General features: G+C 48.6%; 4 protein-coding genes across 7 annotated transcripts in view; 3 read left to right on the forward strand and 1 right to left on the reverse strand.

Annotated features, from left to right (window-relative positions):
- Window positions 1–1175, forward strand: part of LSM12 (LSM12 homolog) — a 28086-nt gene extending 26911 nt beyond the window's left edge. For all 3 annotated transcript variants that reach the window (XR_003547677.1, XM_006167372.3, XM_027767827.1), the window contains one exon: window positions 313–1175. Coding sequence is in view for 2 of the 3 variants with exons in the window: in XM_006167372.3 (XP_006167434.1) it covers window positions 313–405 (93 nt within the window). In the remaining variant the exon portion in view is untranslated. The remainder of the gene's footprint in view (window positions 1–312) is intronic.
- A 12306-nt stretch (window positions 1176–13481) lies between these two features.
- Window positions 13482–14507, forward strand: LOC102482247 (slit homolog 1 protein-like). The gene has a single exon (XM_027767825.1). It carries the CDS (start codon window positions 13482–13484, stop codon window positions 14505–14507), a length of 1026 nt encoding a protein of 341 aa, XP_027623626.1.
- Window positions 14508–17601: 3094 nt separating this feature from the next.
- On the forward strand, window positions 17602–22136 carry TMEM101 (transmembrane protein 101). 2 transcript variants are annotated; one of them, XM_006167374.3, is made up of 4 exons: window positions 17602–17977; window positions 18265–18445; window positions 19633–19779; window positions 20138–20691. In XM_006167374.3, exons 1-4 carry the CDS (start codon window positions 17841–17843, stop codon window positions 20291–20293), a joined length of 621 nt encoding a protein of 206 aa, XP_006167436.1. In that variant the 5' UTR covers window positions 17602–17840; the 3' UTR covers window positions 20294–20691. The 2 variants fall into 2 exon arrangements, with proteins under 2 accessions (XP_006167436.1, XP_006167435.1); XM_006167373.3 differs by having other exon boundaries at window positions 17608–17977; window positions 20552–22136.
- A 677-nt stretch (window positions 22137–22813) lies between these two features.
- The window catches only part of NAGS (N-acetylglutamate synthase), a 13471-nt gene continuing 11365 nt past the window's right edge, over window positions 22814–24919 (reverse strand). Inside the window, 3 exon segments of the mRNA XM_006167413.3 lie at window positions 22814–23595; window positions 24209–24391; window positions 24511–24682. Coding sequence (XP_006167475.1) covers window positions 23442–23595; window positions 24209–24391; window positions 24511–24682 — 509 coding nt within the window. The 3' untranslated portion in view covers window positions 22814–23441.

Raw genomic sequence — 24919 nt, forward strand, 5'->3', positions numbered from 1 at the left:
TTTGCATTCTGCATTTGTGTGAAGAAGAGAGGAAGAATATAACTCATCATAATCTCCCCTCACTTGACACTTTTGTTCATGGATTCAACTTCTCTAGCATGTCTTAGCTTCAAAAAAAAAAAAAAAAAAAAGTTGCTGAAATAAGAGGTGACCACCTACCTTGTGATTGGGAAGACTAGTAGACAACAGGGGCGAAGGCTTCTGAATAGTCCGTGAGCTGGATAGCCAGAGGGGGCTATTGAAGCTGGACCAGACTGGGAGACCTCGCTTGCTCCTCTCCTTTTCTGACATGGGCTGCCTGGTCTCTTTCAGGTTGAAAAACATTTTAGAGATGTGGAAAGCCAAAAGATACTGCAACGTACACAAGCCCAGCAACCACAGAAGGAGGCTGCCCTCTCATCCTGAGTCCACACACCAGAGGACTCTTCCAACATCAGCCAAGGAGGCGGCGGTGGTGGCTTCAGCGGAGGCAGGCCGGGGGAGGGAAGGGATCCTATATTTCCTGTTGGCTCTTGTTAACAAAGGGTCAGCGTTTCCAAATCTTAGACTTGAACAAAGAAAACACCCAACAAAAAAAGAACAAGAGAATAATTTAAGAGTTGAATCATTACTTGACTAACAGACTTCGGTCCACCATGTCCTTTTCACAGCCCTCTTCTGGAACAGTCACCTTGTTAATTTTATTTTTGAAAAGTCCTTTCCTGCTCTGTCCTTTCATTTCTGACTTTCCTTTTCTAGTCTGTCCCTGCCATTCTGTTTTTATAAGTGGCTTCACTTACCTTCTGAGTGATTAAAAGGAACTTTTACATCTTTTCCTCCAAAATAAAAGTAACAAGCTGACTGTGATTCTTAAGTTGAGACCAGAGCAGAAGACAGAGGTCTCACTTTAAATTTTTGTCCCTTCTTTTTTTTTTTTTTTTTTTTCTTTTTTTTTTTTTTTTTTTTTTTTTTTTTTTTACGCAGGGCATGGCTTGAATTTTTTTTATTTTTCTTAACTTTAAATATATATATGAAAATATATATTAAAATGTTCTCTAAATATTTTCTGCTTCTTGCAGGTCTCTTTACTAGATCATGGCCGCTCTTTCCGGTTTATCCCTCTAAAATTACAAATGCATTACCCTCCCCACCACCCACAGCCAGGCAACTCACCTGACTTAGTTCATAGCAGGAATCTCTTGCAGCACTTTGTAGAGCCAGTGTATGCAGATGGGATTTGGCTCTGAGGGTTCCTGATGGCTTTTTAGTCTTTAATGGTGTGTGTACCAGTCTCACGTTTGGCCCAAACCTCAGGATTCTCTCTTTGCCTTTTGTCTTACTTCATGGTACTAGAAGAAGCTCCTCGCCACTCTCTCCAAGTGGGAGAGTCAGCTGCCCTTTTTCCTGTGCCTCTGCAGGAAGAACTCCTCTGCATGGCACATCTCAGCCTCTCCTTGAGGGATGATTTTCTTTTATAAGAAACCTTGAGTCCATCTATCCTGACCTCTCTTAAATCTCTACCTAGAGCCTCTAGCCCAGGAGAATCTTGGGTGACTATAGTTTCTCTTCTTGCCATCTTCCTGCTTTTGTGCCCCACCTCATACCTCCCCTCCCCTGAATTTTACAAGCTTATGACAGTTTGTATGTGCTCAGCCAATGGGCAGAAAACCTGGGAAGAATTCTGGACTTTAGCCCACCAGTTTGTCTGGTTTGACTAACCTGCTGAGAGCTAAAATTGGCACCTGTTGCCCCATGCCTTCAGGGTGGTCTCCTGGGGCAGAGTGTGCCACCATCTGAATATCAGGCACTGAGTGGGACGTGGGTGATGCTCATGTGACTGGCTAGAGCTTTGGGGGTTGGGTGGGGTATTTTTTATTTTGGCCATGATCTCTTTCCCCTTCCTTTTTTTTTTTTAATTAAATAAATGGATCAAAATTAAATAATTCAAGCCCTGCCTTCAAACTGAAAAAATATTTTTTTTTTAGTATTGTTTAGCAAAAACAATAAAACCCAAATTTTTTTAACCATCACTCATGTCTCAGGTTTGTGCATACTTTATACGCCAGAGGGAAGGGATCCAGGTATCCAGGGTTTGATCTTGCCCTGTATAGTCTCTGCTTACTGCTCTTGACCCTCTCTTTTGTCAGATCCTCGAAATTCACCCAGAAGTGCAGTAAAACTGTAATTAAAGAAGGGGATCTAGGGTTTAGAGCTATGTGTAAGTGAAATGTGGGGGGAAAGGGCATGTGTACATTCATGAGACCATTCTTTAGAGGACTGTTGGGAGGTGGAAGAACTGAGGAGTGAATATTTCAGATCTGTCTGCCATTTGTTAGAACTTGATATAAAGTACCAAGCCTCTGATTTAGTGTGCATGAAAACATGTTGACTTTTGGGAAAGTTAAAAGGAGACAAGACCTTACAATATCTAGACAGTCTATAACGAAAGAACTCAAGGTGTTTTGTTTTATTTTATTTTTTTAAAGAGTTATTCATTTAATTTTATTTATTCATTTATTTATTTTAATCTGACCAGAGAGAGGGACACACAAAGAGAGAGAGAGAGAGAGAGTGAGAAAGCAAGCCACCAGGTTTGGGACTTGAACTATGGTTGGCCATGTGGGAGTCCAGCACCTTAAACACCACGCCACCTGCTGGTCCCCAGGGTGTTTTAATTAACAGGAAGCAGCAACCCTGGGAGGAAGCTTTTTTGTCACATGCCTTTTGTGTTCTATTCTCATTAGTCTCCAGTCTGAAGAGGGGGGCACTTAGCAGGAAGCACTTTTGACTTCTTATTTTAGGTTCTAAAATGATACAGAGAACTTGAAGTTCAAGAGACAGAGTTAGCGTAGTTGGAAGGCAGGCAGTGGAGTATATAAAAGAAAGAGCAGGGATCTTGGAGACAAATAGTTGGGTCTAAATTCTCACACCTCCTTCCTTACTTAGTGACTGGAGAAATCATTTCACCTGTCTGATCCTTAGTTTCCCCAAATGTAAACATGGAATTAATGCCTATCTCCTAGAACTAATGCGAAGGATAAATAAGATTTAAATGCGTAACAAAGGTGTTCTGTAAATGTTAATGTTAGCTTGGTCCTAGTGTGGTTAAAACATGGATTGGATTAGATGGTTTCCATACATGCCAACTGTTTTAGAAACCTTTGTTTAGATGAGATTTTAAGTGAGGCTAATATGTTAAGTGCCTGGGCAGGAGTAAGGGTCTTTGCAGCCCTGCCCTCAGTCTCTCACTTACTTTTATCCCTACTCTTTCTCTGGAGTCCTGAGGAATGTCATTATAATTTGAAAACTATTCTTAGGGACTGTCCCTGTCTTGTCCTAGCTGCCCTCCTACCAAAAAGAAAAAGGAAAAGGAAAAAAAAAAAAAAAACACAGAAAACCACTCCTTTTTAAGGAAGATTTGAGCTTCATGAAGGCCAAGTGACTTCTCCACAGTGCCTCAGTGACTCTGGTGGCAGAGCTGACGTAGAACCTCAGGCCTTATCTACTGGTGGGCTCCTAGCGTGCTGTGGTTTTCCCAACTGAGGGTGTGTGTACTGCTCACTTTGGTTTACCAGGTTTAGGATAGAACATAGAGGACACTAGTAAGAATGAGAAATTGCATTCAACGTTGAAGGGTTCAGAAATGTGTGTTGCACGGAGGTTGCCTCTGTGGTGAAACATGTACAGGTAGTTGCACAATGTTTTCTTAGCTTTGAAGCAGTCTCTTTACTCCTCAAATACACACACATTTCTACACCCTGCCATCTGATCACCTCCCTACCATAGCATGCACACGTCCTTGGGGTTACTGCTATTTAGAGAGTCCAAACAGTATGGTGTAAAAAGTGCTATTACCACAATGAGTTGACATTGAATATGCACTGGGTAAGTCTGGGCAGCTCACTGCTGATAGCCATTTGGTATTTTGAAAATTGCTCAAGCACTTCAATATGAGATCAGTGGTAAAGGCTCCTTGACTTTTTGTTTGTTTGTTATTGGTTGTGTATCTTGTCAGAAAGAGAAAGGGAAAGTAAGAAAGCATCCTTTGGGGGATTGCCACACTACAGTCCCTATTCTACCCTCTCTTCAGGGTTTTGGGCACACACACACATGCACCTGGCTTGCTTTTCAAGTCATCAGGTCCAGGACTTAAACTGCTCAGTCAGCTCTGTGAGTTCCAGCTCCATAAACTCCATGCCACTGGCTGACCCTCCTTGACCATTTTGAAGCTAAAATGTGTGCATCTTGAGCTGTTCCCCTGTGAGATACCCTGGGAAAGAAAGAAGTAGCAGCTTTCAGTCACATACAGTCTCTCCTGCTTGATCCGGAGCGCGCGGTGTGGAGGGTACCGTGATGCCAGTGTACAGCGCAGGAATCGTGTGCAGGGTGTTGTGGGGCAGTGGTAGAAACAAGGGTTGAGCACCAGTCTCCTAGGAGAATGGTTATGTTTATGTGGTGGATTTGCTTTTTCTGCCATTGCTGGAGGAATCTGATGCCAGAGGATTCCGTTTAAGGAACTTGGAATTGTCAGCATGTACTGCCTGAGTTACAGGATTTTCCCACCGCCATTCATGACAGCCTGTGTACGCACGTGGGAGAGGGAGGCGCACCGTCCTCAACCTAGTCACACTATGGTCCCCTTTTGTCAGTCCTTTAGCCTGCCAGGATCCTGAGCAGGTGCCCGCACATGGTACATTTGCAGGCCAACTAGGCCAGGGACTTGATCACAGTGGACGTGTGGGTTCCAGCTCCATAGTCTGGTACACTAGTGACTACCACCAATGCTGTTTCTAAGTTTCAGGGTTCTTTTTTTATTTTTATTTTTAAAAGAGGTTTTTGCTATAGGGCACGTACACTCTCCAGAAAGAGACAGAGAGACAGAAAGCGAGAAATCACCCCCCAGGGGAGATGGCCACACCGCAACCCCTTCTCCATTCTCCTCTCAGGATGTGAGTTTAAGCCCCCGGGTCTGGGACTCTAACCGTGGTTGTCTACGTGGGAGTCCAGCGACATAGCCATTATGCTAACTGCTGTTCCCTAAGTTTCAGGGTTCTAATGTAATCAAACAAATTGCGCAAAGTACCTTTACAGGTGAAATGAGATGTTTGCTGCCTTCCACTAGTGACAGGCTACACGGCTGCAATAAAGTTTCAAATAAAAAATGTTCTTATATTATAAAAGCCTTATACAGGCCAGCAGGTTGTGCAGAGGTTAAAGCACCTGGATCCCACATGGCCAGCTATGCTGTTCAAGTCCCTGACTAGGCAGCTTGAAAATCACCAGAAAGAGACAGAGACAGAAAGCAAGAAATCACCCCCCAGGGGAGATGGCCACGCCGCAACCCCTTCTCCTCCATTCTCCTCTCAGGATCTTGGGCGGGCGTGAGTTTTCTGGGTACATGTACGTGCATGCCCAGAATCACAAGAGGAGGAAGGATTGCTAGGTGGCCATTCCCTCTAGGGGGTGATTACTCTCTTTCTCTGTATCTGTCTCTAGATAGCAAGCATAACCTTAGTTGGGGGACCAGCAGTTAGCGTAATGGATATGTCACTGGGTTCCCATGTAGTTCACCGCGGTTCGAGTCCCGGACTTGGTGGCTTAAACTCACGCTGGGTGCTTGTGCTTGTGTGCGTGCCCAAGATCCCGAGAGGAAAATGGAGAAGATTTTGCGGCATGGCCATCGCCCCTGGGGGGTGATTTCTCACTTTCTATCTTTCTGTCTCTCTGGCGAGCCGCACACACCCTATAGCAAAAACCTCTAAAAATAAATAAATAAATAAATAACCTTACTTGGCACATCACAGTAAAACTAGAAAATAAGGCCAACACTTTCCATCTAGAACCCCCCACCACCACCCCAAACATTATCTCTCATATTTTACATCTTTTCCTATACAGATCATATTCTCTAGGTTCTAAGACACTTCTCCCTGCCCCTTGTGTTTCTGAAAATGAAATGCACTTCACAATGTTAAATGAAACTTGCCAAGTGGCTTCCTCATCCGCAGCCCTCGAAGTCAAGTCAGTAGTACACTCTACTGTTAGCAGCTGAGCTTCGTGTCTGCTAAGGTGTGGCCTGGATGATCTCCAAGATTGCTTCCAGCCTATGAGGAGCTGCTTCAAAGACACCTGTGAAGCCATTCCTGACAGTTGGAAGGCAGTCCCAATAACAATTTGTTTATCACTCAGCTCATGTGGTGTGTGTGAGTTGCCTTATAGTTATTTGTTTGGGTTTATCTTTGCATTTAATGGGGAGAGTCAGGCTCTAAGGCAAGAATAATAACTTTGTTTGTTCCTGGTACCCAGCTGTTCAGACCGAGTAGTTTTGAGAAGTGATCAGTATAACTGGGAGAGTTGTCTGAGCCAAAGTGAAAAGTGGTCGTCCAAGGCTGAATTTTGAGGAAAGCTCTTAAGTTTAAGTTTGGAAAGAATGAGGGCAGTGAAGGACATGAGAGGAGAAGGGGAGGAAGGTGCACCTGGTTCCAAGCAGCAGGAGTCTTTGGGTTTTCCAGAGCAGACTTTGGCAGCTGAGAACAAATCCAGTTGGATTGTGGTCCCGTTTGCTGCCTGTCCTCTCTGTCCCATTTTTCTGTAATTTCGAATGTTGTCGAAAAGTCCAAATTGGAACTAAAATTTTTTTTGAACTGGCAGTATAAGCCAAGTTAGCTAAGGCATTTATTTCTAGTGACTTCTCAGTAACCTTTCCTTTTTTTCAGCTAATACTCTGGTGCTGGCGCAGGAAGTGTTAGGTAAAAACTTATTGTGTCTCTTCAGCGAAGGTGTTGTAGAGTACCACCGAATGAACAACCACCAAAGCCAGATTAAGTTTAAAGGGAGTCTTTTTTTTAATGATTATTTAATTTTATTTATTCATTCATTTATTTTAATTTGACCAGAGAGAGAGAGAGAGCGAGAGAGAGAGGGGGAAAGGGGGAAAGGAAGCCGCCAGGACTGGGACTTGAACCGTGGTTGGCAATGTGGGAGTGTCCAGCACTTTAACCACCATGCCACCTGCTGGTCCCCTTAAAGGGAGTCTTTATTAGCTGGCCAGCGACTACAATCTGAGGCTCGGGGGAAGGGAGGCGCTGAGAGTCAGAACTGCAGCTTCTGCCAAAGTTTGAGTAGTCTTTTTATAGGGGGTCAGTTATCAGGAGTTTCTATGCAAGCAGTTACAAAAGCTGAATCAAGCAGGTTAAATTATTTCTGAGGGAAGTGGGGCTTCCATGCAAGCAGTTACATTGCTAAACAAAAGGGTTTCGGGCTAGTTAGCAAAGACAGTCATGTAGGTTTACAGAAATAGACAACCATGTTAGGGTAAGGGAACAAAGTGGGCAAACAATTGTTCGTGTGTAAGATCTAATATGCAGCCTTCCACAAAAGGACCAACAAGCAATGTATTCTTTATCTGTTCCATTTTATTCTGGTCTATACCCTAGCTTAAAGTTCTTTATGTTTACGGGAGGGAGGGGCCTATATATTACTCTTTTTTTTTTTTTGGAGAGGTTTTTACTATAGGGCACATGCACTCGCCAGAAAGACAGAGACAGAGAGACAGAAAGCAAAAAATCTCCCCCCAGGGGGGATGACCATGCCACAATCCCTTCTCCATTCTCTCGGGATCTTGGGCATGCACACACACACATACACGCCCAGTGTGAGTTTAAGCCACCGGGTATGGGACTCAAACCACGGTCAACTACATGGGAGTCCAGTGACATAGCCATTACGCCAACTGCTGATCCCAAGAGAACATTCTTGAATGACTTCTGAGGTGTGATTTAAACTGAAATCTGAAGCATGTTTGCCATTTAAGTGTGCTCAATAGAGGGAACAAATAGTAAGAGCTTGGGATGTTCAAGAACTGAGAAGACAAGTGGCCGAAGTCTGTTGAGCAAAGTGATAAAGAAGTCAGCTGGGGGCCCAGGAGGTGTCATGGTGGTTAAAGCACTGGATAACCACCTGGTTAAGCATGGTTTGAGTCCCAGACCTGTTGACTTTGAAAATTGCACAAGTTGCATGTGCACCCAAAATCCTGAGAGGGGAATGGAGGAGAAGGGACATGACCATCCCCCCGGGGGTGATTTCCCACTTCCCCTCTCTGGCAAGCACACACACCTTATATCAAAAACAAAAAAAGAAAAGAAAAAAAGCCAGAGCCAGATGATGAGAAGGTTTTCAGCAATCTGGGAATTTAGGCTGCTGCAGTAGTCCAGGTAGGAGATGGTAGTAGCTGAGATGTCAAGATGTGATTCAGAGCTGATAAGACTTGCTAACAGGCAGGTGAGGCCAAGGTGGTAAGCAGCTAAGACTGAGCTGTAGGTAGACAGCAAACAACAGTAGCGGCAGAAGTTAGTGGTGGAGTCAGAAATTCTGTTCTGCCTTTTGTGTGTGTGTGTGTGTGTGTGTGTGTGTGTGTGAGAGAGAGAGAGAGAGAGAGGGTTTTTCTACAGGCACATTTACTCACTGGAGATAGAAAGTGGGAAATCATGGGGGACCAGCAGTTAGCGTAGTGGCTATGTCGCTGGACTCCCATGTAGTTGACTGTGGTTTGCGTCCCGGACCCGGTGGCTTGAAACTCATGCCGGGCGCATGTGTGTGTGTGTGCCCAAGATCCCGAGAGGAGAATGGAGGAGAAGGGATTGCAGCGTGACCATCCCCCCCCCCAGGGGGGGATGTCTCGCTTTCTGTCTCTATGTCTCTGTCTGGCAAGCGCATGCGCCCTATAGCGAAAAAAAAACCTCTCCAAAAAAAAAAAAAAAAGAAAGTGGGAAATCACTCCCCAGGGGGTATAATCACACTGCGATCCCTTCTCCATTCTCTCAGGATTTGGGGCATGTGCGCACACATGCCTGGTGGCATGAGTTTCAAGCCACTGGTCCGGGGCTTGTACTGCCATCAAATAAATGATTGCCCATGAAACACTGAAGAGCAGTTGGCAAACAGGTAGCTGGGGAACAGCCGTGGCCTGGAGATCAGAGAAGAGTGTATGGGAGCTAGACATTAGTAACAGTTACCTTGTGAATTCTAAGGTGAGCGGAGGTGGGATGTATCTATGGCCACAGGGGTAGATTTACCTCTGCTAGGTGAGGTGGGGGAGCAGCTCATTTTAAGAGCAAGAAACAAAACATGGGCCAGCAGGTGGCATAGTGGTTAAAAAGGGTGGATCTCACGTGGCTGATGGCACTGCCTGAGTCCCAGACCAGGTGGCTTGAAGAAACATGCTGGGGAGGGACCAGCAGGAGGCACAATGGTTACGTCACTGGAGTCCCACGTCGCTGGAGTCCCGCATAGTTGACTGCAATTTGAGTCCCAGACCTGACTGCTTGAACTTAATGCCAGGTGTGTCTATGTGCGTGCCCAACATCCAAAGAGGAGAATGGAAGAGAAGGTATTGCAGTGTAGCCATCCCTCCCAGGGGGTGATTTCTCGCTTTCTGACTCTGTCTGGTGAGTCCATGTGCCTTCTAGCAAATACTTCTTTAAGAAAAAAATGCTGAGGTGAGTGTACTTAACATGCTTCAAATCCTGGAAGAATAGAGGAAAAGGGACTGTAGTGTGGCCATTACCCCTAGGGAATGCTTTCTCATTTTCCTCTCTGTCTCTGGCGAGAGAACTTGCCCTATAATACCCCCTCCCCCCAAAAAAATAGTTGCAGGTAAGTTTGTAGGTTTGTCTGGAAAGTGAGGGTGAGGTAGTTCCTGTCTGGTACCTTGGTTAACGTACAAGGCAGATGTGGTCATGTTACTGGGTGCCCTGTAGAGGTGAGTGCCAATGCCTATACCCATTGTAACTGTCAATCTTACCCAGTGACTTTGGTGCAGACCCAGAGAAAGTGGGTAGTTCGGTCTAACCAGGGTGAGAGGCTTATCTGATCTGTGCTATGGAGGGAGAGGAGAGTTGAGCTGAGGATATTTGCAAGTGAGAGATGATAATAATAATGGGACCCTTCATTCCCACAAATGGGTGCTGTCACCACATACCCTTCAGTTCTTGGTGAGATGGGCCTTCTCTGAATGTGTTTTGCTTACCCTTAGTCCTGGCTGCAGGCAGGATATGTAGCCATGTAACTCACAAGTCGTCATGTGAACAACGTGCAGATAGATAAAGGACACTTCCATGGCCAGGTGATATCGGGAGCTCAGAACAGATTTCCTAGCACTTAGACATTGCCAGAAGAGTCATACAGTATGGTCCAGCCTCCCAGTGTAAAAGTCCCCTCTATAACATCCTGGACAGACTGCCCTTATTGAACACTTCCATTGATGGGGGAGGCCCATTACCTTAGGAGGGAACATGAGAGAGTGGTACTCTGCCTTTTCGCTCTCCAAGCAATGGCTCATCAGAGTTGCAGCCCAGGCTCTGGTCTGCATGCTACTCCTTTGCTCTGTAGGGTTTTCCCTTTCTGATGATCCTTGGGCTGTGGACACAGAAGTTGCTAAATGGGGAGACGTGATGGAGAAGCTGTCTTCTTTCCTCCAGAAAAATGGTTTCTGAAGGACCCTTTCCTAGTTTTATGTGTGGTCTCAGCACTGGCCACAGCCTGTTAGCACAGAAGACATGGGACCCTCTCCTGCAATGAGTAGCTGCTTTACAGCTTCCTTTGACAGACGCATCACACCGTCGACTCAGAGTGAAGTGATCAGCAGATCTGCCCAGACTTCTTCACAGGAATGGCTGTTACGCCAAGTCTTTGCCAATTTGCAACATGCAGATTTTAAATTTCTGAACAGAAATATATTTAAGTATGTATTAAATAAATGTTTTAAAACAACTATTCCAATTTAAGAGCTTTTTTAAAATCTTGATTATGGGGGACCAGCAGTTAGCATAATGGCTATGTCACTGGACTCCCATGTAGTCGACCACGGTTCACGTCCTGGACCCAGTGGCTTAAAACTCACACCAGTCGTGGGAACCAGCAGTTAGCGTGATGGCTATGTCGCTGGACTCCCATGTAGTCGACCGCGGTTCGTGTCCCGGACCCGGTGGCTTAAAACTCACGCCGGGCGCGTGTGCGTGCGTGCCCAAGATCCTGAGAGGAGAATGGAGGAGAAGGGATTGCAGCGTGACCATCCCCCCTGGGGGGTGATTTCTCGCTTTCTGTCTCTAATGTCTCTCTCTGTCTGTCTGGCGAGCGCACGCGCCCTATAGTGAAAATCTCTCAAAAAAAAAAAAAAAAACCTCACACCAGTTGTGTGTGCGTGCATGCCCAAGATCCTGAGAGAAGACTAGAGAAGAAGGAATTGCAGCATGGCCATCCCCCCAGGGGATGATCCCCCTTTTGGCGAGCACACACTCCCTATAGCAGAAACGTCTCAAAAAAAAAAAAAAATCTTGATTATGTAATGTGGTATACTAGGTATCTATCCCAATGTGTTATTTCCGATGTTGATAAACTGTCCTATCCTTTCATCTTATCCCAAAAGGATATTGTGAGAGAGATTTTTAAAAAATATTTAATTCCATTTGTTACTATCATTTGTTTAATTTGACTAGAGAGAGACAGAGAGAGAGAAAAGGAAAGTGAGAAAACAAGCCACCAAGTCCGGGATTCAAACCATGATTGGCTATGTAGGAATCCAGCGCCTTTAACCACCATGCCACCCGCTGGCCCCATCCTGAGAGATCTTAATCACATCCAGATGTTTGTCTATGATATAGCCATCTGATAATTCTTATCAAAAGGAGTAGAGTTATTTGGATGCACTAACTTATTTGTAGTGAGAACATGTGGGTATCTAGTAGCTGCCACATTTTGGGTAATGACTCCGATGAAATACCTTCAACGGCATATCCTTTGTGAATTTTAACTGTGGTTGCACTTATTTGTGTGACTTGAAAATTGGGCTTTTGCCAAGTTCAAGGCTCTGTCTATACTGTTTTCTTAAAGATTACTGACAATGATTCCTCTTTTTTTTTTTTAAATTATAATTTGCGTGAACCAGATCGTTTGGAATTTATTAATAGGAGCTGGAAATCAACCAAAGGCTCTGACTTGTGCTCAAGATGGTGGTTGCCCTTCTCATTCTGGAGGTGACCTGTTACTCGGTCCTTTGCTCTTGTCTGGTAGACCTTGACCTCTCAAAGGGCTGTTGGCTGGTATGGCAGACAGTGGCCTAGTCTCTTGGGGACGGTTGCTTAGTAGATGGGAACTTGACTGGGTCCAGACAGGCCTGAGTTCTATCAGGTTTCACCTCTGCTACTAATTAGCAGTATTACTTGGGAACTTAACTAGCTTTTCCAAGCATTGGTTTCCTCACCTGTAAAATGAGAGTCCTTCCTCTCTGTTGAGGGTTAATGAAGCCTTCAGCGAGATGCCTGGCCCTTGGTAACTGTCCCTTCCATGTGGCTGTTGTTATTCCCTTACTCTCTGAGCATAGCTAGTGAGCAGACAAGGGCACCTGGCTGGAAGTACTGTGTTGGGTTCCCAGGGCAAGGCAGAGGTGCGGGGCACTCTGAGGGTCAGAGTGGAGTCCTGAGCATTGGCCTAGTGATAAGGGGAAGCATTCCCTCTCTTTGTGCCTAGACAAAACCTCGGTGAATTATAGATGGTGGCAGATTTCTTAGGCAGGCAGTATAGAATGAAAGAGGAGACACCTGACTCCTTCCCGAACAAGGGCCCCTTCAGGGACCTCTGGCTGCCATCCTGAGGAGGGAGTCAGCAGGACATGGATCTTCAGAAAGGAGTGAGGAAGGAGGCAGTGGGCACAGGGTAAGGCAGGACTGGATCCTGCTCTCCTGGATGCAAGGCCACAAGGCTTTGGGGATTTCTTCAGCCTGTCCCTCATCCCACCCTCAGGGTTGCGGCTTTCCTGACAACTGGAGCTTCAAGTGCTCTTCAGGGTGAGGTTCTGGTAGGAAACCAGAGCTGAAATTCTTTCCATTGCTGTTCCTGGGCTGGGGCTGCACTGAGCAGTTGTTGCCAGGAACACAGGTAGGTACCTTGGGCTGCCAGGCCCGGGCAGGGTCTAGTGGAGGCTCTGTCCTCTTGCAGAACAAGAACTCTATAAATGGCTGCTTGAGGACATCTGAGTGGTCAGTGCAGGATAAGGCAGAGTTTATCCTGAGGCCCTACAGAAAGTGAGTGTGGTGGGCTGTAAGGTGGGAGTAAAGAGGGGGTTCAGAGGATTAAAAGGCTACCTTCTCTGATTGCTTTTTGCCCTACTAGAAATAAGAGAAGAAAAGAAATAAGCGAATGAGGATGGGGGTAAGGGTATGGGGGTTTCAGGCCCAGGTGGCTTTTGCTGGAAGCTTAAATAATAAGAAAAGTCAGGGTGGAGGGTGTCCTTGAGACTGTGTTGGGAGACCTGGCAAATGATGAGCCCCTGAATATGGTATCTGCTTGTATTTTTCTCCCCTAGCATCACCATGCTTCCCCAGGGGCCCAGGTGGAGGAGTGAGACACGGAGGCCTCAGCATCATGAGTGCCCTATGCCACCCTCATCCCAGCCTCTCATGGGGCAAGGATGGGGAGGGTGCGGCCACTCTTCCCTCACAGCAGCCATGGCCACAGTGGTGGCATCAGCCTTTCTTGGGAATCTGGTGGCAGCGTGCCCAGCACCATGCACCTGCCCAGCAGCAGGCGGTGTGGTGGACTGTGGGGGCCTCCGCCTGCTCAGCCTTCCTCCCAGGCTCCCTGACAGAGCCTGGCTCCTGGAACTGAGCCATAATAATCTCAGTAGCCTACCAGTTGGCTCCTTCCAGGGCCTCTGGGGACTGCGGGTGTTACTGCTTTCTCACAATATCCTGCAGGATCTGGCTGATGGGGCCCTGGGAGGCCTCAGATTCCTGGAACAGCTGGACCTCAGCCACAACCAACTGGCCTACCTGCCCCCAGACTTCTCAGCCACCTTGGGCACTCTGCTCCGCCTGGACCTCTCTCACAACCTGCTGGCCACCCTGGACCCCAGCAGCCTTTGCGGCCTGGGGAGCCTGGAGCAGCTTGATCTCAGCCACAACCAGTTGACTGAGCTGGCTGCAGGTGGACTTGGGGGCCTCTTCCACCTACGCTGGCTCTCATTAGCCAGAAATCAACTGCAGCAGGTCAAGAGTGCCACCCTGGCCACCATGCAGGGCTTGGAAGTCCTGTCTCTGGCTGAGAACCACATCAATGAGCTAGAGGCCGAGGTGTTCGCGGCCCTGAGGGCACTGGGCCTCCTCTCTCTCGTGGGCAACCAACTGCAGCACCTTGAGTTCAAGGCAGTGGTGAACATCCGGACAGCAGGCACACGGCTGCTGCTGGCCAACAACCCCTGGATATGTGACTGTGACCTGCAGCGAGCCTTCGGGAAGCTGGGTCACCTGCGGCATTTACATGTGGCTGACCTGGACAACTTGACGTGTGCTGGGCCTGAGCGACTGGCAGGAGCGAGACTGAGTAGTGTGGAGGCCCGGCTCTGCCTGGCTGAGACGGCCACGGTGCTGGGCATCACAGGCACCATGCTGATCGCTGTGGCTATGGCTGTGGTTATGGCCGAGCACAAGCGCAGGCAGGGCCCTGGAGAGCTGGGGAGCCCTCTGGAAAGGTGAGGGATGCTGCAGAGGGTGCTTCAGACAGTTGGAGGGAGAGCAGAGAGCTGTGAGAGGAAGGGAAACTAGATGTCTAGGGCTCTTCTGTTTGCTGGGACTGGGGGTGCAGGTTGAGCAGGGATAAATGACTGTGTTCATTTCTCAGGGCCTAGTGCCTGTCTGTCCCTCTCCCCTGACAACTCTAGAAACTACAACCCTAGAAACTAGAAATTATCCCCTAGCCTTCTTCCTAGCACCCCTCTGAGGAAGAGGGCAGAAAAAGAGGAACTCTAAGTCCAAAGGAACTGGAATGTATTGGTTACCAGGAAAAGAATCGTGCATCCTAATCTTCTCTCCCCTCCTCACACCTCCTTGGCTGGTGTTATGGACTATTAGAAACTAGTTGCCAAGGTTATGATGGGAGAGTAGGGTGTCATGCCCACGAGGACAGCTCAGGCAGGCTCCTAGGACTGTTTTAAGGACTTACATAATTCGGTTCTGGTCCTCAACAATGTCAGTACTGTGCATCTTGTCCCATTTGAATTGGGTGTGTGAGGATATTAGACAAATAAAAGTAATCAGAAAGTTGATTCTGTACTATGTGCCTAATTTATGGCAAAGAAAACTGATTTTGTCATTAATGGGCAGAGGCAGGTCAAATGACTATTTTTTTATCTTTTGCTATAGGGTGCATGTGCTTGCCAAAGAGAGAGAGAAATCACTCCCCCATCCCCACCCTGGGGAGGAGCCATGCCACAATCCCATCTCCATTTTCTGAGGATTTTGGGGACACACACAGCATATTTTATCTTTCAGATCACCAGGTTCAGGACTTGAACCATGAGTTTGACTTGAAGATCCAGCCACCTTAGCCACAATGCCACCTGCTGGCCCCCAAGTGACCTTTAACTCAAATTTCTCATTTGCTTTGTCTGGAGGGCTCCCCACTCACCAAGATAAACATGTATAATAACATTCCCTAGCTCTTTTTTTTTTTTTTTTTTTGAGAGGTTTTTGCTATAGGGCACGTGCGCTTGCCAGACAGACAGAGACAGAGAGACAGAAAGCAGGAAATCACCCTCCAGGGGGTGGCCACGCTGCAATCCCTTCTCCATTCTCCTCTCGGGATCTTGGGCACGCACGCACACGCACCTGGCGTGAGTTTAAGCCACCGGGTCCGTGACTCGAACTGCGGTCTACTACGTGGGAGTCCAGCGACATAGCCATTACGCCAACTGCTGGTCCCCCTAGCTCTTTGCACTAGTATATCCCAGTCCCACATTATTTTTTCTTAAGAGTTATTTATTTAATCTTATTTATTCATTCAACCATTTTCACTTGATCAGAGAAAGACACACAGAAGGAAAGTGAAAAAGTAAGCCACCAGGTCCAGGACTCAACCGTGGTTGGTCATGTGGGAGTGTCGAGCACCTTAACCACCATGCTACGTGCCGGCCCAAGTCCCACATTCTTTCTGATATACCGAGTTTAGTGACTATTTAAAATGAACCATGGGGGAAGGGCCAGCAGGTGGCATGGTGGTTGAGGTGCTGGATTCCCACATGCCCTACCATCGTTCAAGCCCTGGACCTGGTGGCTTGCTCTCTCACTTTCCCTCTTCTCTCTCTGGTCAAAATTTTAAAATAATAATAAGTAAAATTTTATTAAATGAATCATGGGAGCCAACAGGTGATGTGGTAAAGGTTCTGGGCTCCCACATGGCCAACCGTGGTTCAAGTCCCAGACCAGCAACTTGAAAATCATGGCAGGTACATGTTCATGCATGCCCCAAATCCTGAGAGAGTAGAGGAGAAGGAATTATGTGACCATTCCCCCAGGGGGGGTGAGTTCTCATTTTCTCTCTGTCTCTCCAGTGGGTGCATGTGCCTGTAGCGAAAATCTCTCCCTGCCTCCCCCCAAAAAAATAAAAGTGAAAGGGTGTTTTTTGTTTTGTTTTGTTTTGTTTTTTGTATCCCTTTCACTGGCTGGTTGGAAATTTTAAATTCATAGTCAAATGCTGTTTGGACATGAACCTCTTCTCTCTCAAGGGAATTAAAACAGATCTTCTGGATTAAATGAACTATTGGGGGTGCTTGCAGGGTGTTAACTTCAATATTGGAACACAAGCTCTTTTGTTAAGGAGCATGTGTGTAAGAAAATAGGTAGGAGCAGCTTTGTGGTGGCAATTCAAATGCCCAGAACTTTTGTCCATTTATTCAACAGATATTTTCTGAGTGCTTACCATAAACCAGGTATACTAACAACACCTTTTGTTCACTTATGTCTGCAGCACATAATTCCTGAGTGCATCCTGTATACTACAACAGGCACATAGGATAGAAAGAAACAAACTAGACAGTCTCTACCTTCATGGAGCATACTGCCTGGGAGGGGAACATAGTCATTAATAATTAAAGAATCAGGGGCCAGCAGATGGCATAACTGTTACGTTGCTGGACTCCCATGTAGTTGATCAGGATTGAGTCCTGGACCCAGTAACTTAAAACTCACACTGGGCATGTGTGCATGTATGCCCAAAATCCCGAGAGGAGAATGGAGGAGAAGGGATTGTAGCAGCCCTTGCGAGTGATTTCCTGTTTTCTGTCTCTCTGGTGAGCACACACCCTATAGCAAAAATCTCTCCGAAAAAAAGAATCACATATATATCATTGCCACTGTGATAAATGATTCTAAGGAAGGGTAGCTGCTGACGTGAAGACATATGGAAATACTTCAAAAAGTTCATGGGAAATTGGAATCAAAGTATGAGTTTATGGGGTCAGCAGTTGGGGTGGTGGTTAAGGCACTGGAGTCCTACATGACTGACCATGGCTCGAGTTCCAGATCCAGAGACTTGAAAATCACGTGGGGCATGTGTTATGCATGCCTAAAATCTTGAGGGGAGAACAGAGGAGAAGGGATTGCGGTGTGGCGATCTCCCCACAAGGAGGGGGAGGAGTGATTTCTCTTTCAGGAGAGTGCATGTGCCATATCTCAAAAGCCTTAAAAAATACATACATACATATTATGACTTTATTTTGGTACAAAAAATTTTGAAATCCATAAATTTTTTTCCATGAATCTTTTGAAGACTTTCATATAATGGGAGCTAATAACAAACTGGAGGAGGCTAAAGGAAGGTGAGGAAGTCTAATTGGAAACCTGAGTCAGTTAAACCAACAAAAAATGTTGGGGCTAGCAGCCAGGACATCTCTCGGGCCCGGAACTAGAGAGCGACAGCCTTGATTCCGGGCGGAAGAAATAAAACAGCGAGAGACGCGGAAGTTGCGTATCCCATGGCTCCGCAGGCCTCCCTGATGGGAGTGAGGCCGTGGCGGACTGCCCTACCCGAAGATGGCGTCGAAGATAGGTTCGAGACGGTGGATGCTGCAGCTGATCATGCAGTTGGGTTCAGTACTGCTCACACGCTGCCCCTTCTGGGGCTGCTTCAGCCAGCTCATGCTGTACGCTGAGAGGGCCGAGGCGCGCCGGTGAGCAGACCTACGCAACCGCTCACCGCGGTGGGGGCTGTACTGCCAGTTCCAGGATCAGGGTGCGGTGATATGGGAAAGAAATTGGGGTTCAGGAGTTGGGACCCTTGAACTGCGAGGAATTGGGACCTTGGACTTCTTGGGAGGGTCTCAGGTCCGACCATCAGACTAGATCTGGTTCGGAGGTACTGTCTTTGACAGGGGGCTTCGGTTTGGGAGACCAGTTGGAGCTTGCGGGAACTCAGGCGAGTTTCTTTCCTCGTTGCTTTCCCACTCCCGGTTCACAGGAAGCCCGACATCCCGGTGCCCTACTTGTACTTCGACATGGGGGCGGCCGTGCTCTGTGCTAGCTTCATGTCCTTTGGCGTGAAGCGGCGCTGGTTCGCCCTGGGGGCTGCACTCCAGCTGGCCATTAGCACCTACGCTGCCTACATCGGGGGCTATGTTCACTACGGGGACTGGCTGAAGGTGAGTGCCTGAACCCTAGAAGAGTCTTTGTTATGAATAATGGGCAGCTGGAGGCGATACCCAGGGTGGCTGATGGGAGTGGTTCTGGCTAGGTGCACAGTGTGAAGCCTGGGAGAGCCAAACACCCAGGTTCGTGGAGATCATCACAAATCGCAGAAATAGATATTAGAAACCATACAAACCTCCCCTTTGGGTGTGGAAAGTGAAGTCCAGAGATGGAAAACAGACTTTCTCTGAGTCTCACTACAATTATTGTACAGTCGGAACCAGAACTCAAATCATCTTGTTCCTAGAAACTTTTTTTTTGAGAGGTTTTTGCTATAGGACGCGTGCACTCGCCAGAGAGAGACAGAGAGATAGAAAGCGGCGAGAAATAACCCCGCAGGGGGGATAGCCACAGGGATGGCCATGCCGCAATCCTTTCTCCTCCATTCTCCCCTCGGGATCTTGGGCATGCATACACACGCAATCCTTTCTCCTCCATTCTCCCCTCGGGATCTTGGGCATGCATACACACGCGCCTGGCATGAGTTTACGCCACTTGGTCCCGGACTTGAACCGCAGTCGACTACATGAGAGTCCAGCGACATAGCCATTACGCTAACTGCTGGCCTCGTTCCCAAAAACTTTTAAACCATGAGTTTAGTATTTCCAGACTTATAGGACCAAAGCAGCCATGGACAATACCTGGTCCAACCATCTGATTTTATGAAATAAATTAATCTTAGTGCGGAACCTGTACCAGGTACCGCGGGGTTGAAAAAAACCACTATCCTCAAAGGAGAAGCTACCTGTTCAGTTAGAGAAGCAGATATGAATAATGAGATCAGTGGTCATTTTGTTGTTTTGTTTTATTTTATGGAATAGACTCTGTTCCATAGAGGAAAGAACACTAGGATTAGAGTCTGCAGACCTGGGAATGGGGAGGAGAGCAATGTATGGTGTCTGGGTTCTGCCACTTACTCTCTGTAGGACCTTGGACAATTTTCTTAACCCCTCTGGGCCTCAGTTTCCACTTCTGTAAAAACAGTATTATCTATCTCTGCTCTACCTGTTCAACACACTTGGGAACGGTAAGAGGGTTCATCAGGTGGAATGGGATGTTTAGAAATGGGCCATCCAATGCTCGACAGCCAGGAGGAATGGTGGCTATGGTTCCTAACTGAGATCCCCTTGTCCTGGCCTAGGTCCGTATGTACTCACGCACAGTTGCCATCATCGGTGGCTTTCTGGTGCTGGCCAGTGGTGCTGGGGAGCTGTACCGTCGGAAACCCCGCAGTCGTTCCCTGCAGTCTACCGGCCAGGTGTTTCTGGGCATCTACCTCATCTGTGTGGTAGGTTTGGGGGGCTGCTGATTGGAGGTTCCTGGCTGGGAGTGACATGCTGAGCCCAGGCCTGGCAAAGCCCAAGAAGGTGGACAGAGCAAGGTCTTGTGTGCAGTCCTTGATGGCTTGACTCCAGGGAATTGCCCCAGCAAGGGACCTTGCCAGTGCTTGAGACCTGACTAAGTCTCCTTCCGTCCACCATTATTGTCTCTATGTAGAGAAGTTGGATTGACAGTCAGTCCCCACCCTGAGAGCCAAGAGAACAAGATGGGTGACTCCCTCAGAGGTCCACCCCTGGAGGACTGGGAGGGGGGACAAAGGAGAGGTTTTGTGGGGCTCAGGCACCAGCTGGGACTTTGCCACCTAGAACTGCTGGGGGCTGCATAGGGTGACCAGTTACAGTCCTCCCTGGTGCTGGGGCCAGTGTGAACGGGGACATGGACAGGCCTTGGACCACTCGTCTTGGTTACCAGGTACCAAATCCCATTGCAGAGTTCCTATGAGCTTCCATGGCATATGCTGAGCTGGGAGCTCTAGTCTGACTATGGAGACTCACTTCTTCCCTTCAGAGTACCCAGGGCATGGGGAGACATGGGCTCTAACTTCCTGGGGCTCCACAGTCTGAGGGGGAGACCCAGGTCTGACTTTCAGAGTCCCCAGTCTGAGAGGGAATCGAAGCACACCTTGTAGGGGCTGACCTGCAGGTGCCAATTCAGGGGTGTCCTTCCCCAGACAGGTTTCTCAGCCTGTTGCAGAGTCTTAGGGCATGGTGTGTCTCCAGGCCTACTCGCTGCAGCACAGCAAGGAGGATCGGCTGGCATACCTGAACCACCTCCCAGGAGGGGAGCTCATGATCCAGTTGTTCTTCGTGCTCTACGGCGTCCTGGCCCTGGCCTTCCTGTCAGGCTACTATGTGACCCTGGCGGCCCAGATCCTGGCAGTGGTACTGCCCCCTGTCATGCTGCTCATAGATGGCAACGTTGCCTATTGGCACAACACGCGGCGTGTTGAGTTCTGGAACCAGATGAAGCTCCTGGGAGAGAGTGTGGGCATCTTTGGGGCTGCAGTCATCCTGGCCACTGATGGCTGAGTTGCATTGAGAGCCTGAGGGAACACAGGGAGCCACTGAGGGCCACCCTGCCTTCCTCCTCACTGGCCCAGTTGTTTATTTATGCTTTCTGGTCTGTTTGTTTGATTGTTTTTTTTGTTTTGTTTTGTTTTTGCATTAAGAGGCAGGTCTCTGTCCCAAGTTCTTGGGTTTGGCTCTTTGGAGGGCAGGAGCCCTAACGCTAGTGCCTCACAGGTTTTTTTTTTTTTCCCTGTTTGTTAGGAGCGCTGAGCCAGCTGTTCCCTGGGAGTGCTCTTCCTGAGAAGGGAATAAGGCAAGGTTAGGGTGCAGGGACTGAGAATGAGAGAGATGAAGGAAGATGGAGATCTAGAAGTGGGCAAGTGTTACAAATTCCTTTTTGAACGTGTCTGATGCAGCTTGGCCCTACAAGTGCTTTTCAGAGACTGAGCGTGAGTGTGTGTGTTGACACGTGTGTCAGGCCCAGGAGGAGCAGAGGGCCAGACACCACAGGGCACATGGGTTCTCAGGGCATGCCAGGGCAGAAGCAGTACCAGCTCACCACCTACCTTGAGAGGAGAGCAGGCCCCGTCTGCTCTGAGATACGCAGGAGTGGAGCTGGAGGCAGCCAGCTTTACACGTCTGGCTGTTTCCAGCCTCGTGGGCGGCCTGGTGGGGTGGAGTGCCCTCCCAAACACCAGATCACACAGTCTTCCAAAAATAAACATTTTATATAGACATTTGGCTTTGTTTCTCTGTTCTTACCACAGGGCACTTTGCCATTGGCCGGGATTGATGTTGAGTTTCTTGAGAGACCGTTTACGGTTAAACCCCACCCTGGACCTCTCCGATCTTTCCCCTGCTCTGAGAGTTCCCCTCATCCCTTTTCTAGGCCTTTTTCACCAGTCTCAAAATCCTTACCGTAGTATGTGCTTTCCCTTCTATTTGGTGCCAGCTCTTTGGAAGAAATCTTTGGTGACAGCAACTCGAGGGAGAGAACTAACAGTGTCCACTCTGAACTGAGTGGTTTCCATTTACACATGAGGAAATGGGGGCTTGGAGGAGGTAGACAAGCCTCCAGGCACAGAGCTGGATTCCTGGCCATGTCCATCTAATGTCCTGGCCATTCCTGACGTGGCCATGTCCTGAGGGAAGACACAGGCTACTGTTGGGGACTCAGTTCTGTCATGGTGTACCATGATGGTCTCTTAATTGACCATTCTCCGTGCTTATCCATGGCCCCTCTGCTAGAAAGTAGCCCCACCAGCCAGTAGGGTCACTACGAGGATTAAAACAAAAACTGAAGGCCCTGGGCTTTGGACTCTGCCAATCTAAATGTGCTCGTCCGCAGAGGCTGGACACACTGTTCAGAAAGCCCCAGGGAAAGGGCTGGCAGGTGGTGTGGTGGTTAGGCGCACTGGATTCCCACATGGCCGACCATGGTGTGAGTCCTGGACCTGGTGGCTTGCTTTCTTGCTTTCCCTTTCTCTCTCTCTGGTCAAATTAAAAAAATAATAACAAATGAAATTAATTAAATAAATATTTTTTGTTTAAAAAGGCTCAGGGGAAAATATCTGTCCAAGTCTGAGCTTTTTGTTTTGTTTTAAAGAGACAGAGTCTTGGGCCAGCAGGTGGTGTGGAGCTTAAGGTGGCTGGATTCCACATAGCCGACTGCACAGTTTAAGTCTGGAACTCAGTGGCTTGAAAAAAACGCACCAGGCATGTGTGCATGGGTACTCAAAATACTGAGAGAAGGAAGGAGAAGAGATATGATGTGGTCATCCAAATAACTGGAATTACAGGCAAATCCCACATCTGGCTAGTCTGGGCTTTTAAACCAAAGCCATCTTGTGGCTTCTCTGGACTCCTGCAGGTAAAAGATGAAACACTGCTGTCCGGGCTTGGCTCTGCGCTCCACCTGGAGAGGGACCTGGGGCGGAGGCACCGCAGGGCAGGGGAAGCCAGGCTGCTGTTGGCCTGGTCTGCAGGATGGAAGAAGGCATTTCTTAAGCTAAGCTCAGAAGAGCCCCTCTGGGGGCTGCTGACACCCAAGTGTGGGAGACAGTGACAGCATTTATCCTTGGGCCTTCCAACTAATTGGTTCCTCTAGTCCATCTAGGGGTTCCCTTGTTCCCCTGCCCTCAAGATTTTGCTCCTGGAGGGTCATTGCTAATTTCCTGTCAAGTGTGAGCTGACTTTTAGACATGTGCTTGTGTTTTAATCAAGGCCTCCTGAAAATAGAAGACCCAAAGAAATTAAAATAAGTGGTAGAATATCAGGCAGGTAGGGTAAGGAGCCTCAGAACCACACAGAGGTCACAGAAATTGACTCACTCTTAAGGCTAGCCCTAAGGACAGTCCTTGAAAGCCAGCCCCCCCCCCAACCCCCTCCCATCCCCAGGCTGAAAGTCAAAGCCATTTGGTTGTGGCTCTGGAGCAAGTCAGGTCCTCTCCTTCCTGTGCTTGTCCCACTTCAGAGTCCCCTCTGGGCAGAGCTGGGCTGCTTCCTCCTCTGCAGATCACTCAGCTGCCTGGGGTCACCCCCAGCAGGCAGGGCTTTTTGTTCACTCTGGCTGTCCCAGGGCCTGCGAGATCTATAGTGAGGGTCAACTGCCTGGGTCGGAACCTGGTTTGCAGAAGGAGTCTGGCAGTCCCTTGGCATGGTTGACCAGCTCATAGGAGTCCCGGATATCAGCTAGGCCAAACCAGAAGAAGATCCACTGCTTGTTGGAGAAGCTGCCATCACTGTGCTTGAAGTACCTGGATGCGGGGAGGCAAGGGAGGCAGTTTTTAAGACAACGCCAGTTCTAGACACTAGGCCAGTTGTGGTCTGTTGACGAACCTCGGATTGTCATGCTCACTTCACAGAGAAGCAGCTAAGGCTCAGAGAAGTTAGGTTACTTGCGGGGTCACACAGTAGGGAGGTCAGAATGAGGGCATTCCTTGCTCTCTCCACACTGCCTGGACTGTAGCAGTGTTCTTGTTCACTTTAGTGCCCACAGACCAGGGGACTAGGGATGGGGAGACAGTTGCTGAAGGCTAGAGGAGAGAACGGTTCCACTGGAGGTATGGTAGACCTAGAATAGAGCCTGATGAGTCAGGATTTCTCGGGACCTTGGGAGAGGTAGGCTGTTTGCTTTGGGAAGTACCGTTGCTTCCAGGAAAGCAGGGTTAATCTACAGGTGGGGCAATCGGGCTCCCTGTGTGGTTTGCCCCCTGGATGATAGGGGAGGGAGGAGGGTGTTCCCTGGGGAGGGGAGGCTAGTGTAAGTACTGGAGGTACAGCCTACTGAGCCGGTGAACCCCCCCCACACACACACACACACCCCGGGACCTGGCTGGCAAGGGTTGAAGAGGAGGGGGTGGGACCTACCAGGGGTTGATGGGGTTGGTGACCCGGGAGCGCCAGAAAAGCGTCTGCAGGTCCCGCCTCAAGCACTCCCACAGCATCTGGCCGGAGCCTTGGCCCTGGCGGCTGGAGCTCACCACAAATTTGTCCAGGTACGGGGTGCCCCCCAGTACGGGCTCTGTGGTCAGAATGGCAGCGGCGTTGTACCTGGCGCAGCGGGAGAGAGGCAGGCTGGGACCTCTTCTTGACCCGGAGTTGCCCGACTAGGCCGCTGCCTCGCTCGACTAGGCCCCTGCGTCCCTGCCCTCTGGGGTCCACAGGCTCACCCCTCAGAGACGTAGATAGAGTGCAGCCGCGGCCGCAGTGAGGCCAGGTAGTCGTCCCGGAGCTTCTTGCCGAAACTGGCGTTGACCAGGTCCACCAGGCGGCCCTGGTCCAGGCTGTCCAGACTGCGCACTCGCAGCATCCGCTCGGCGTTCTTGAACAGAGTCCCGGACCCTTAGGGTGAGATGGGGGCGGGACTAGTTCGGCCTGAGAGTCCGGACCCACCCACTCCTCCGTGCGCGGTGGAGTAGAGGCTCCAGGTAGGACAGCTACTTCTTCCGGTGACCACGTGAAATGATTTCTGTGGTCTGCATAGATTTGTCTGCGACTGTCAGTCAAGGACATCAGAGTTTGTCCTCCAAATTTCTCCAGTCGCCTGTAGTTCCCACCTGCTTCCCTTAGTTCCCTTAG

This window comes from Tupaia chinensis, unplaced genomic scaffold (genome assembly GCF_000334495.1).
Source record: "Tupaia chinensis unplaced genomic scaffold, TupChi_1.0 Scaffold144741_1, whole genome shotgun sequence".
In the NCBI taxonomy this organism is placed as follows: Eukaryota; Metazoa; Chordata; class Mammalia; order Scandentia; family Tupaiidae; genus Tupaia; species Tupaia belangeri.

Bases quoted from the DNA above. Each gene is read 5' to 3' on its own strand.
- LOC102482247 (XM_027767825.1), top strand. From the start codon at position 13,482: ATGGCCACAGTGGTGGCATCAGCCTTTCTTGGGAATCTGGTGGCAGCG.
- TMEM101 (XM_006167373.3), top strand. From the start codon at position 17,841: ATGGCGTCGAAGATAGGTTCGAGACGGTGGATGCTGCAGCTGATCATG. The intron at 18,446-19,632 runs GTGAGTGCCTGA...GTCCTGGCCTAG, and splicing joins ACTACGGGGACTGGCTGAAG to GTCCGTATGTACTCACGCAC. The intron at 19,780-20,551 runs GTAGGTTTGGGG...GTGTGTCTCCAG, and splicing joins GCATCTACCTCATCTGTGTG to GCCTACTCGCTGCAGCACAG.